Genomic DNA, 14,452 nt, shown 5'->3' on the forward strand with positions numbered 1-14,452 from the left:
TCGTTTGAGGTCGCTATTGTGTCGTTTTTTTGGTTATGTAGCACGAGATGATCGTGTTTGATTGATTTGGACTGGACTTAAGGCGATGTTGAAAACGGCACGTCGTGATAAGGCTTAGCATGAGTATAATAAAGTTGGTTACTGCAGGGGGGTGTTTGCCTGTGCTAATTTGAACGTTTAAATTTAAGCGGCATTGGCAATTCGGGAACAGGATTATAGAAGAGGTGGGAGTCCACGTAGACATCTAATCAATCAATCATAGGGTTGTTATCGAAATAAATTAATTAAGTAATAATGAAATGTGGATCCCACATTTGCAACTTGGTAGAGTAATGTGTTTTTTTTTTTTGAAAATCTTCGATGATCTTTTAAGTTCAAATTAGTCTACTGTACACGTTTAAATTTATAAAATTTAATTTGCACTATAGAATGAACAAAATCCGTTTTGCTCAAGCTAGCTCACTTTTTTGTTTTTCAATTGATGAGTGTGTAAGCAAGTTTTTCGAATTTAAACCTTGTAACTTTTCCTTTTCTTTTTCTTTGGAAACATCTAGAAGGCTAGAACAATATAACCAATTGAATTATAGAATTCAAAAGGGCCCTAAGATATCTCACTTGGTTTTTGTTGATGATTGTTTGATTTGGGAGCGGCTCACCTCCAGTTTTTATTTCTCCTGTTTCCTCCCGTTTTTAAACAGATGAATGACATCTGGCATACCAACCATCCAAAGGTAAAAAAAAGTCCACGTCTCTCTCTCAATTTGTGCGTTGCTTTCCCTTTTCTTTTTCTATCTCTTTCTACAGCTACCCATCCTTCTAATGGAGCTTTCTGGGCTATCACAATCACACACCTCAATCTCCCTTCTCTCATTTTCCCTTTCTCTTTCTCTTGTTTCGCGCCTCCCTCTCTCTCTCAAAAATCTTTGTTCAGATTTTTTTATTTATGCTCCGTTGAAGATTTAAAGATTGAAGGGGTTTTCAAAATTCACAAATCTCTCAATTCCTCAAGTTGAACATCATTTTAAAACTAGAGAAATAAACACAACAAGAAGAGTGAAAATCGAAATTTTCACCATCTGAAAAGCAAAAAAAGAAAAGAAAAAACACATGCAGATCTGAAAAATTTCAACGATGATAGATTTCAACAGAGAGGGGGATGCGAAATCTGAAAAATTTTGTGGGTAAGCTTTTAATGAAAAGCATCTGAGATTTGAAACCTCAATGACGAAAAAGCTCACTGATTTCGAGCTTGATTTGAAAATCGAAAATGGAAAACAATTTATTTTCTTGCAAGCACATGATAGGGTCGTCAATGGTGAGATTTAACTTTTCACAGATGGTTTGAGATTTTAGTTTGACTAATATGGTCGGTTTTGGGCTTTCCATTTATGCTCTACATTTTCAGTTTGGCGTTGTGATGCTGCATAGTTGCAAAGTGGTGTGGTGATGCTGCATAATTGCATAGTAAGAGGAGGGCCAGAGAGAAAAGGAAGAGGCAGGTAAGTCATTGTTGTATTTTTCCAAGTTGGCTTCTTTTTTTTTTATCGTTGGATCAGTTTGCTTCCAGGTGTCATTCATCTGTCTAAAAACAGGAGAAAACAGGGGAAATAAAAACTGGAAGTGAGCCGCTTCCGTTTGATTTTTGGTCGGGCAACTATTAGAGCATCCACAGTAGGTGTGGCAAATGTGCCAAATGCCAAATATTTGGCACATTTGCCACACCAAACACAAAAATAGTGTTTTCTGATATGTGTCAAATCTCAAAAATTATACAACATGGCTACAATATCGTTGCAAATTTACAACGGTACGGACAAATGTTGCAAAAATTTTATTGTTTTATATTCTCTTTTCTCTCTCCTCTCTCTTCATTTTTTTTCTTTTCTTTTCTCTCTCACTCTCCGGTTCCCTCTCTCTTCGACCAGTCCGGGATGTTCATCGGCAGCGACGACGGCGTAGCTTCGATGACAACAGCACGCTCCGCCACACTCAATCTCACCCACGCTCCAGCAATTTGGGTTGATTTGATGGTGGTGGTGGGCTGTGGGCTATGGGCAGTGACAGTGGCAGTGGTGGTGGGCTGTGGGGCTATCGGGTTTGGGTCATGATGGAGATCGGGTTTGGGTTATGGTGGAGATTGGTTTTGGGTATCGGTCACTGTGGAGATTGTGTTTAAGATCAGTTTTGGGTTTTAGTTGTCTCTCCCTCTTTAGTCGTTTGGGTTTCAGTTCCAGTGGCAGTTGGTGTTTCAGTGAGGGAGCCATGGATTGAATCGGTTGGGGCTTGGGTTGAATAGGTTGCGGGTGATGGGTATTTTGGCTTGGGCTGAATCGGTGTTAAGAATGGTTGGTGTTCATGGGTATTTTGGCGCAAGCGGCATGGGTGAGGCCACTTCGATCATCGCCATCTTCTTCGCCAATCATCACGCCACTCCGATCTTGCCAATCTCTCTCTCTTTTTTGGTGGTTGTTTGTTTTAATTTTTGGTGTAGGGGCTGATATTGGTTGTAGTGTTTGTTTGAGTTTTTTTTTTTTTTTTTTTGGTAGCAGTGGCAGATATTGGTGGTCGGTGGTTGATCTGTGGGGGTGGCCGGTGGTTGTGGGCTGTGGCAGCTGATCTGCGGTGTGGGTTGTTGTGGATGATAATGGGAGGAGATAATATATTATTTTAAGGGATAATTATAGTAAACCCACCTGTGGTTAGACCCGTTTTCATCTTGCCTACCCGTGGTTTAAAACTTTACGCTTTACCCACCTGAACTTCAATCTGTTACCCATCTATTACCCACCTTTCCCTTTGCCATTAGAAAAACATATTTTTAGGGAAAAACAAACATAACAAAGATCAAAAAATTAGGGTTTTTTATTGCTTAAGAACTTCTATGAGAACAAAGTGGGGTACTCTTAGTTGTTCCTGGTTCTGCTGTGTACCCACAAGTGGATATCAGTGAAGGAAGTCGAAAGCGATTCAAATCCTCAACTGGGTCTTGTTCGTTGTTACCGTCTTCTTCATCTTTGTCCTCGTCGAATGTGTGTGAGCAGACCCGGCCAGTGGTTCTTGTGGATTCGCAAGAGACCAGTGTTTGACTCGTGCACACACTCATGGCTTGTGCCGAAGCAGTCTAAAATGAAAACTTGGAGCTCGCGAGTGCTCTCGTCAAGATCATCAATTTACTCACGGCGTCTCAAGCTAGTGCTATGAGAAAAGTCGCTACTTATTTTATCAAAGCTCTAGCTTTTCGAATTTACAAACTTTACCCACAAGATTGCTCCGATGCTTCCATGCTTGATATGTTGCAGATGCACTTTTACGAGACCTGTCCTCACCTCAAATTCGCTTATTTCACAGCTAACCAAGTGATACTCCAGGCATTCACTACTGCTAGCAGCGTACACGTTATCAATTTTAGGTTGAAGCAAGGGATGCAATGGCCAGCACTGATACAAGTGCTTGCATTAAGGCCTGGTGGGCCACCGGTTTTTTGATTAACCGGAATTGGCCCATCTCAATCGGATAACACCGATGCTTTACAGCAAGTGGGTTTGAAGTTGACACAATTGGCCGAAACTATTGGCGTCCAATTCCATTTCCGAGGATTAGTCGTCGATAGTTTGGTGGATATCGAGCTATCCATGCTCGATATCCGCCCAACCGAGGTTGTTACTGTGAACTCAGTTTTTAAGCAATAAAAAACCCTAACTTTTTTATCTTTGTTATGTTTGTTTTTTCTTAAAAATATGTTTTTCTAACGGTAAAGGGAGAGTTGGGTAACGGATTGAAGTTCAAGTGAGCAAAGTGTAAAGTTTTAAACCACGGGTAGGTAAAGTGAAAACGGACCTAACCACAGGTGGGTTTACTGTAATTATCCCTTATTTTAACGTGTAGAAAATATTATTTTAATGTATAGGATTGAATTATAAAACATCTGATAAATGGGATGTTGTAAAATGATGTGGTAAAATAATAAAGTAGGCCTTTGGTGTGGTAAAATGACATAATTTTTACAACATCTGCAACAGATGCTCTTAAAGAAAGTGAGGAAATTCTGAGGTTACTGAAGGTTTATGGGGAGTCGTTGGGCCAGCAACTAAACAAACAGAAAACATCACTTTTCTTCAACTGCAACACAGATAGGAGAATTCAAGAAGCAATCAAAGGCAAATTGCACCCAGGTTATCAAACAACATGAAACCTACCTAGGCCTCCCATCATTGGTGGGTAGATTTAAAAGGAATACATTTGCAGAGCTCAAGGCGAGGGTGGTAAGCAAATTGGCAGGTTGGAAAGAGAAATTGTTATCCACAGCCAGGAAGGAAGTTTTAATTAAAGCGATAGCCCAAGCTTTGCCAACCAACACAATGAGCTGCTTTAAGCTCCCCAAGGCCCTATGTGATGAACTAACTAGCATGGTAAGCCAATTTTGGTGGGGTCAAAATAAAGAGGAAAGGAAAATGTCTTGGTTGAGTTGGGAAAAGATGTGCCTCCCAAAGGACCAAGGTGGCATGGGGTTTAAGGACCTAAAAACTTTCAATCTAGCCCTCCTAGCAAAACAAGGTTGGAGATTGCAAAATCATTCTGACTCTCTATTCTATCGAGTCTTTAAGGCCAAATACTTCCCTCATAGTAATTTTGTGGATGCGGTCACGGGGTCTCACCCTTCTTATGTGTGGCGGAGCATTTTGGCGGCCCAAGGAATTGTGAGAAAAGGTTTAAGGTGGAGAGTTGGTAATGGGGAAAGAATTCAGATATGGCAGGACAACTAGCTACCCTCTCCAACAACATACAAAGTATCCTCCCCTGTGAACCTCCTACCAACCGATGCAAAGGTTAGTTTGCTCATTAATGCTGAAAAGAGGGAATGGGAAGTGGGTTTGGTGAAACAGATTTTCTTAGCCTATGATGTAGAGACTATTCTAAGCATACCACTTAGTAACCATCTCCCTTTAGACAAGGTTATTTGGGCTGCCAACAGGAATGGAAGATTCTCTGTTAGAAGCGCTTACAGACTAGCAAAGGAGGAGTTTTGGAAGGAAAGAAATGGAGATAGTAACCAAATAAAACTTGGAACTTCACTTGGAAAACCTACCATAATATACTAGCCACTAAAGAAAACTTACTAAAGAGCACATCACTACAGATGACAAATGTGAAGAATGTGATATGGAGTCTGAATCCATCTAACACTTGTATTGGTTTTGTGATAAAGCAAAGGAAGTTTGGGCAAACACTAAACTTGTTTTCCCTTTCCGAATAAGCCAGATATGGGGTTTTGTGGATGTGGTTTGGTAGATTGTTAGATGCGATTCGGTCTCTCCCAATCTATTGGAAAAGGTTGCTACAATTTGCTAGGGCATCTAGAAGAATAGGTGTGAGGTGTGGCATGGAGGGCATTGTCGTTCAAGCAGTGACATTGCCCACAGATCTCTTGTCTTACTCGAGGAATTTCAAACAGCAAACGAACTATCTGCTCCCGCCATTGTTAAAGAAAACATTAAGTGGTCCCCCCCGGCTTTAGGCCGATACAAATTAAACATTGATGGTGTAATATTCTCCCAAATCAAAGCAACAGGTCTAGGTATGGTCATTCGTGATGATGCGGAGCTGGTTGTTGCTACCATGACCAAGAAGATTTCCATCTTGTTGGGCCCGTTAGAAGCTAAAGCGAAAGCTATGGAAGCTGCTATTCAATTTGCAATTGATATTAGGGTCAGAGAAGTTATCTTTGAGACTGATTCCCTTCTCCTATACAATGCCCTTCAAGGGAACAATGATGCTGCCTCTTCCATCAAGAATGTAGTCTCTGGTATTCTCTTTCAGATTCAGAACTTTAGATCAACAGATTTCTCTCATATCAAAAGGCTTGGCAACATGCCTGCCCATGTACTTGCTCAGCATGCTAAACATGCAGAAGATTTTGAGTCTTGGCTGGAGGAAACTCCCAGGCTTATTGAGCACACGTACAGTGGCAACACCACGTTCATGTCAAGGTGTTCCCAAGAACACCCTGACCTGAAAAAAAAAATTTATATATAATAATTAAATTTTTTTTATTTGTTAACCCTCTAAAAAAAATTAGAAACACCCTCAATCAAAATTAGGAACACTCTCAAATAAAAAAAAAAATAAAAAAAAAATTATTTGTTCCATTTTCAAGTAAAAAAAAAAAAAAAGGGTTTCGGCCGGTAACTGGATACCAGAGCGAAACAAAAGTTTTGATTTCTTTGCAAATTTTTGGGAAACAAGAGGGTTGAAAAGAAGTAGAGCAAGAAGAAGAGGGTTTTGTAAAACCAGATTTAGCAGACGTTGTTGCTGCGGAACACCATTGTTGCTACTTTTGCTTCTTCTTCTTCTCGGTCTTGCTCTCACCAACACATCTGTCAAGCCTCTTCTCTTTTTTCCATTTCACCTTTTGGTTTTCACCCCATGTGAATTTTTGATGGAAATTTAAATTGAGATGGGAAGTGAGAGGACTTTGTCTTTATCTTCACTCCTTACTCCCACATGGTCTTGTGACCAAGTGAAAAGACATATGGGTTAAAGCTTTGGACCGATGGCCATGAGGCAAGCTTTCAGCCTTTCACTCAGGTGATTCAAGTCCTCGTAAATGGTTCCCTCTGTACCATTCTCACATCAATGTACTTATATTCACCTATTGTAATAAAGGTTCCATATTTTCATATATATATATATATTAATATATTATTGGTTTTTTAAGTTTTGAAATCGTAGATTCTCAAAAAAAAAAAAAAAAAAGGTTTTGAAATCATAGATTACCATTATTATTATTGATTGATTCAATAGGTTACATATGTATTCTAAAAATAAAAATATATAAAATGTAAATTTATCATTTTAAATAATTATATATATAATTAGTAGTAATTTCGAAACGGTATACCGGTATTAACCGGTATCGAAATATTTCACTTCTTTGACTAAACCGAAACGGCTTCTGGTACAATATTGACTCCCTTGATATACATATATACACTCTTATTGTACTATCTTTGGTTGTTGTTTTTCATTATTTAATTACATATTTATGTTTTAATATTCTAAAACAGTAATTGTTATGTAATAACTAAATGATTTGAGTGTCAAAAAAGAAAAGCTAAATGATTTGTTTTATTTGAAGTTTACTTATTTGGATCAATAATTTTATGTTGTATAAGAAAATATAAATACATATTATTTTTAATTTTTTTTAGAAACCCCAAAACACCTTAAAATGGTACGTCGAAATAGATCGGTACCGAAATATTCCGTTTCATTAAACAAACCAAAACAGGGTCTAAAACAGTATTTCATAACATTGCTTTTAAGCAAAAAGAAATAGCTAAAAAAAAAAAAATTGAACTATAATCTAAAAAAGAAAAAATTGTAATAGAGAATCTAAAGAAAAAAAAATTTGTAATAGAGCAAGCCCACCCAAGAACACTCTGAGAAAAATTCCTAGAGTCGCCACTAGACACGTGTGCTCAAGATTAATCAACTTGTCTTTCATTGTTTTTTTTTTTTTAATGAAAAGACAGTAACTTTATTAAGAAGAAGATAAAAGCAGTACATCTTGAGCTAAAGCGGATTCAATAAAGTCTAGATTTTCCTCTATCCAAGTTACATAATTATCAATATTCTTGGCATGTTGAGCCAATATGTGAGCTGGCCGATTCCCTATTCGCTTAACATGTGAAAACTGGAAAGACCTGAACGCTTGTACCTTCTAACCAATGCTTGTAATGATGTTATAGATGGATGCTTGAGGACAGCTAGCACTGAGCACAACATCTACGATCATTTTTTAATCACATTCAAAATGAACATCCCTTATACCAACATCCCAAATGAAGTCCACAACTTCCTCCAGAGCTTTAGCCTCAGCTTCTAAAGGACCCAAAGGACAGAACACCTTCTTGCTCAAGGCTGCTGCTACCAGGCCACCATGGTCTCTGATGATGACCCACACACTCGATGCTTGTTGGGCCTCAAAAACTGCTCCATCGACGTTGACCTTGTACCATGGCGGAGAAGGGTTGGTCCACTGTTCCCTATCATGCATCACCGTCTGTGAAGGTTGGAAGTTGGCAAGCTGAAACTCCTCAAGCAACAATCGTGCCTTCTGCAAAATCGTTGCTGCCGTTTGTCGTGCTTTTCCTTGTCGTACTGCATTCCTCTTAAACCACATACTCCAGGCAACTGTTATTCCAAGTTCCAACAATTCATTACCCACCTGCTGAGAGAATTGTAGATGCCACAAGAGATCAATGAAGTCTTGAAAGTGTACCCCATAATTATCAAACGAAATTCCTGATAACTTCCATACTTCCTGAGCTCGGTCACAACTCCAGAATAGGTGACCACCGGATTCAGTGCCTAACCCACATGCTTCGCAAATCGGATCATTAAGGACTTTTCGATGACACAAATTGTCCTTTGTAGGTAAAATATTACGACTCGCTCGCCAAGCAAATGACTTAACTTTATTTGGGACATTTAATCGCCAAAGATTTTTCCAAAAGCTACTATGATTTCCACTGCTGGAACTATTAGGTCTCTGATCCGAAGAAGAAGACAAGACAATCTTATAAGCACTTCGAACCGTAAAATTGCCTTTGGAAGTGTATGCCCATATTAGCCGATCTGGGGGTAGCCTAGAGCTCAATGGAATGCTCATAATTGACCGTGCATCATCTAGAGAAAAAGTGTGCCGAATCAAATCTCCCTGCCAAGTGCCACGGTATGGGTTAATTAAGTTATCAACTGTCATTCCCATTGGTAGCGCCACTGGAAGGCTGATGAGTTTGAAAGTGTCCGGACTAGGCAGCCATTTATCCCTTCTGATATCAATTGATGCTCCATTCCCAACCTGCCATCAAATACCCTTTACGCATAATACTTTGAGTTGAGAAGATACTTCGCCATGCAAAGGATGGATTATTCCCAAGGTCAATTGTAAGGAAGTCACCCTGGGGGAAGTAACGAGCTTTGTACACCTTGTACAGAAGAGTACTGTGACATGTTTGCAGTCACCAACCTTGTTTTGCCAACAATGCCAAATTAAAGGCCTTTAAATCCCTGAAGCCGAGACCCCCCTCCTCTTTTGGAAGACACAACTTATCCCAACTTAGCCAAGCCATCTTGTTTCTTTCATTTGATTGACCCCACCAAAACTTTCGAAACATAGCAGTCATCTCATCACATAAAGTGTCTGGTAACTTGAAAACACTCATTGTATATGTGGGAACTGCTTGAGCCACAGTCTTGATGAGTATTTCCTTTCCAGCCTGTGAGAGGAGTTTTTCTTTCCAACCAGAGAGCTTATTGTTTAGTCTATCAATGAGCTGTCGGAATGTGTTACGTTTATTCTTTCCCACCAAAGATGGGAGGCCCAAATATTTCTCATGCTGTTGAATGACTTCTGCACCAAACATGTTTTTGATCTCATCCTGAATGTCTTGGGGAGTGTTGCGGCTAAAGAAAAGGGAGGTTTTTTCTCTATTCAATTGTTGCCCAGAAGCATGCTCATATGTCTCCAACACCTGTTCCAAGGCCATACAGTCCTCCTTAATGGCTCTGCAGAAGATAAGACTGTCATCTGCAAAAAAAAGGTGTGATATCTCTGGTGTACCCTAGCAAGCTGTAATTCCTTTTAAAGAGCCTTGGTCCACAGATTGCTTAAGTAAAGCTGAGAGTCCTTCTGCACAAATCAAAAAGTGATAAGAAGACAGAGGATCCCCTTGGCATAGACCCCTGGTAGGAGTGATACAATCTCGAGGTTTCCCATTAATTTTTACAGAGTACTTTACAGTACTAACACACCTTATCATAATAGTCACCCATTCTTCAGCAAAGCCCATCTTCCTCATAATACCTTCCAAACAACCCCATTCCACCCTATCATAAGCCTTACTCATGTCTAGCTTTAAGGCCATCTCCCCCACCTTACCACTTCTCTTATGGCTTATGTGATGCATTGTCTCAAAAGCAACTAAAACATTATTTGTAATGAGATGGTTAGACATAAAAGCGCTTTGATTTTCACTAATAATTTGTGGAAATAACCGCTTTAGCCTATTAGCCAAGACCTTAGAAGCAAGTCTAGAAGCAACATTACTAAGACTAATAGGCCTATATTGATTGATCTCAGTTGGATTCTTCACTTTTGGGATTAGTACAATATGAGTGTCATTAAAATTAGGTGGAAGTAAACCATGATTAAGGAAATCAAGTATAGTTTTAATGACACAATTACTCACTAGAGGCCAAAAATATTGGTAAAAGAAAGGAGGCATACCATCAGGACCTGGTGCTTTCTTTGGATGCATTTGCTTTAGAGCCTTTGACACTTCCTCAGCCGTGGATATCCTTGGTTGAATTGCCTCTACTACCTTGCTGTGATCAGTAGGCCCATTAGATCGAAAAATCATTGAAAAATAATTAAGTGTGGTCTGTTCTATACTATGATCATCCTCCTTCCAAATACCCATTTCATCACATAACCCACGGATGGTGTTCCATTGAAATCTATTGGATGCTTTAGCATGGAAAAAACTAGTGTTTCGATCTCCACTAGTCAGCCATAAATTCCTGGATCTTTGTTGCCACATTGTACTCTCAGCATCAAGCCATATATTTAAAGCTTTTCGAACCTATCACTCTCCTTTGACCCATGCATTAGCTCTAGCCTCTTTAATTGCTTCTCTAAACCGGCAATCTTTCTACCAACATAGCCAAACTCCATTTTGTTCCACACCTGTAGCCTTGCCCTACAATTGTTGATACAGTTTGTAAAGGGAAATCCACTCGGTTTACATAATCCTTCATGCCAAGCTTCCTGTACTACCTCGTCACACTGTGGATCATGCAACCACATAGCCTCAAATCTGAACATCCTCTGCCCTCTACGATTTCTATCCTCCTCTTCTTTTGGTAACCTTAGTGTCAACAATGAATGATCCAAAGTAGACATAGGAACATGGTGAACTTTAGCTCCAACAAACTTTGACTTCCATGCATGGTTTGCTAAAGCTCTATCCAGCCGAATCCTCAGGCGCCCCTCGTTAGGTTGGTTCTTAAACCAAGTGTACGGTACACCATGAAAGCCAAGGTCATGAAAACCACAGTAGTGTATAACATCGCGAAACCGAGACATTTGCCTTGTCGGTCTGACATTACCTCCTGCTTTTTCTGTGGCACTGGTTATTTCATTGAAATCGCCAATGCATAGCCATGGAAGTGCACTAACATGACTGAGTGACTCCAACAGTTGCCATGTCTCTTCTCGCTTACTCGTTTCAGGGTGACCGTAAAATCCAGTTAACCTCCAGACATCCCCATTGCTATCACTGTCAACTATAGCATTAATGTACCATCTCGTAATACCTTTAATCTCCACTATTAATTCTGGTTTCCAAAGTAAAGCTAGACCGCCACTAGAACCAACGCTAGAGATTGCAACCCCTTGACTATACCCTAGTTCATTCTTCAATGCATTCATACTATCACTAGAAAGTTTTGTCTCTATGAGAAAGACAAACCTGGGAGCTTCCACACGCAATGCTCGTTTTAGAGCTAGGACTGTCGGCCAGTTCCCAAGCCCCCGACATTTCCAACTAAGGGTACTCATTGGACCCGGCGGTGCTACGCAGCAGCCACCGCCGATCCAAAATTGTGTGCCATTAACTGGCCTAGAGCTCGAGTCTCTTCATCCAACTTCATCCTCTTCTCATAATCCATCCCATCTTCCTCTTGCAGCCGATCACTTTTTCGCTTTGGCCCTGACTTCTCACTAGATGACTCCCTATTGTCCATTAGCCTAATCTTGTCCGTTACCCTTTTCCACGTACCAAGGGTATGCTCCTGTCCTTTAACTCTAGGCGCCTCTTGTATGGGCACAGTACTACGGTTTTGGACTGTCCTCGTAGTTTTAGTGACAACATTTTCTTCTACCTGTGAACTACTAGTATTAGTGTGTAGAACGTCTTTCCCATGTATAGTCTCTATTGAAACCTCCCCTGTAATAGTTGGCAAAGTTCCCAAGTCGCGATCAATCTCCTCAAGATGCGTTTGGAAAAGATCTTGATTATTAAGAATTTCCGTATTTAAAGGACCGAGCTGTATAATCTCTTCCACATTTATCGGGTTTTCCTTGCATGGGTCATTCACCGTCCTTGATGTTGTCGCCGCCATATATGCCCCACAGTCAACCACTTCTGTAATCTGGAGTGATTGCGTAGTTCTCTGTGGTGGAGTATCAACTGAAGCATTCTGAGTTCCCCCATGGTAAGTCACAGGTTGAGACTTGTAAAACCTTTCCATTGTTGCATGCATCCATACCCCATACTGTTGTTCCTCTCTACGAAGGGCGACCCTTGCTGTTGAGCCAAAGCTTACCATCCTTTTCATCATGGTTCAACACCCCATACCAATAGCAAAAAATCAGCATACGCTCACACTGAAAGGAAACCCATTGTGGTTGAGGCCCTCCAATATTCACCATCCTACCTCTGCACAGTGGTTGAGTAATGTCAATATTAATACGTACACGGATACACTTACCCCTGCAGTCCCCTGTAGCAAAAACATCAACGGCTTTAACTGTCCCTAGTGTCTTTCCTATAGCCTCAGCGTTCTCCCTTCGCATGCACCTCAGTTGTAATCCATGGATTTGAACCCAGAAAGAGGCTCTGTCAAATTTAGCATCTTCAACGCTTACCTCCTCCCCAGGCTTGAAAAGCCCTATTAAATACTTGTCAAAAGTCCAAGGTCCTTGCAATAAATTACGGTTAACATCTGTTTCATCATCAAATAGCAGTAGAACTGTGTTTGCCCCAATGTCCCTGATCTCAAAGTTACCTCCCGATCTCCACATGCTCCTCAGTGTTCGAGTTATGGCATCCATATTTGGTCGTCTCTTGGTAAAAAACTTCACCACTAATACCCTGTTGTTGGTGTTATCAGTGTCTGGGGTTACCAAGTCCACGGTATGACTCTCCTTGCTATTCAGAGACAAGTTGGCCCACCTACCAATGATTTCCTCCATAGTTGTGTAGAGAAAATTGGACGCCAAATTCTACCCATAGGAGAAAAGGTGGCCTACCTAAGGTAGGCAAAAGGTTTCACGGCACTAGGGTTTCTCGAGAGAAAACCTAGGTCAGGAAAAGTTTTTATGATTGATGATACTTGTCTTTCGTTGTTAGTCAATGAAACTTCTAGATTTCCTATAAAAAAAAAAATTATAGAATTCATAACAGAGTAGTTTCATTTTTAAGATATAGTAATTTATATTCTATATAATATCTAAAAATTGAAGCACAACATTTATTATTGCTACGTTCTTGTTGAGTCACATGAGTTTAGCATTTCGATCAACTTTAGTCTGTTTCTATCCAATTCGGTCTCATTCAATTCATTCCAGACCATTTTTGTCACTTCAATCCAATTCTATCCAATAATGTCCACTTTGGTCCATTTTGGTGCACTTACTAAGATCATTTGTCAGGCTTGATGCATATGGTGTTTGAATATTTCTCCTGATTAATACTTTGTCCTTAGATTCTTAATGTAAAATCAATGAAAATGCAATTTTTTAAAATGTCAAATGCAATAATTGTCGTAGATACAATTAAACTTAAGAATGAAAATATGAGTAGTTTTGACTTGCTAGATTGTAAAAAACTTTTTTTTTTTTTTAAACCTCCAATACTAAAAATCAATTAAAAAGATGAGAAATTTTCAAAGTGTCATTGACCTACCAACTTCTAAACCGACAATTTAAAATATAAGCAATTTTGACTTGGTAGGTACTTTAATTATTTAAGTAAAATGACTTTTACTAATTGAGTTAACTAAAATCTATGGAATAATCCAAATTTAAGATATATATAAAATAAGATTATTGTTTTTTTTTTCCTCTCTTTTGGTCTACTAAAGGCCCTTTTATTTATTTATTTATTTATTTTTATAATTCAATAGTTGGTGGAAGGTGGATTTGAACCTTGAAAAACTTTGTTGGTAATATTAAGATGTGCCAATTAGTTATTAACTAATATACACATCAATAATTAATGGGTATAATCTTTAAAAACTTTCCATCATGACTAGATAAATTTTTTGTTATTTTGATTTTTTTCAACAATTCATTTTCAGCCATTTTCTTGATGAATCACCCTTGATATCAGTTTTATGAAACACGCAAGCGGATGAATTGAAGAAAAAAAAAAGTACACCATTTTTTTTATGTAATAAAGAATGAATCTTTAAATCATGATATTTTATTTGTTTTTGATAAGGTGATTTTATGTTTAATGATTACTATTTATCATGCTTTGAAGGTGTTTTTAGGTAGGAATGGCCAAGGAATGAGGTTGAATTGGGTGTCCTTAGTCCTATTCAGTAACAAAAACCCGCACGGGCATAGAGTAGTGTAGGATGGAGTAAAATGAGTTGAAAGTAT

At 39.1% G+C, this 14,452-nt stretch overlaps 1 protein-coding gene and 1 pseudogene across 1 annotated transcript; one reads left to right on the top strand and one right to left on the bottom strand.

The window, feature by feature from the left end:
* The first annotated feature begins 1,221 nt into the window (after window positions 1-1,221).
* On the top strand, window positions 1,222-3,689 carry LOC115991033 (annotated as a pseudogene).
* An 8,663-nt stretch (window positions 3,690-12,352) lies between these two features.
* On the bottom strand, window positions 12,353-13,039 carry LOC115991034. Its single transcript, XM_031114789.1, has one exon. It carries the CDS (start codon window positions 13,037-13,039, stop codon window positions 12,353-12,355), a length of 687 nt encoding a protein of 228 aa, XP_030970649.1.
* Between the last annotated feature and the right edge of the window lie 1,413 nt (window positions 13,040-14,452).

Source organism: Quercus lobata, chromosome 5 (genome assembly GCF_001633185.2).
Source record: "Quercus lobata isolate SW786 chromosome 5, ValleyOak3.0 Primary Assembly, whole genome shotgun sequence".
Taxonomy (NCBI): Eukaryota; Viridiplantae; Streptophyta; class Magnoliopsida; order Fagales; family Fagaceae; genus Quercus; species Quercus lobata.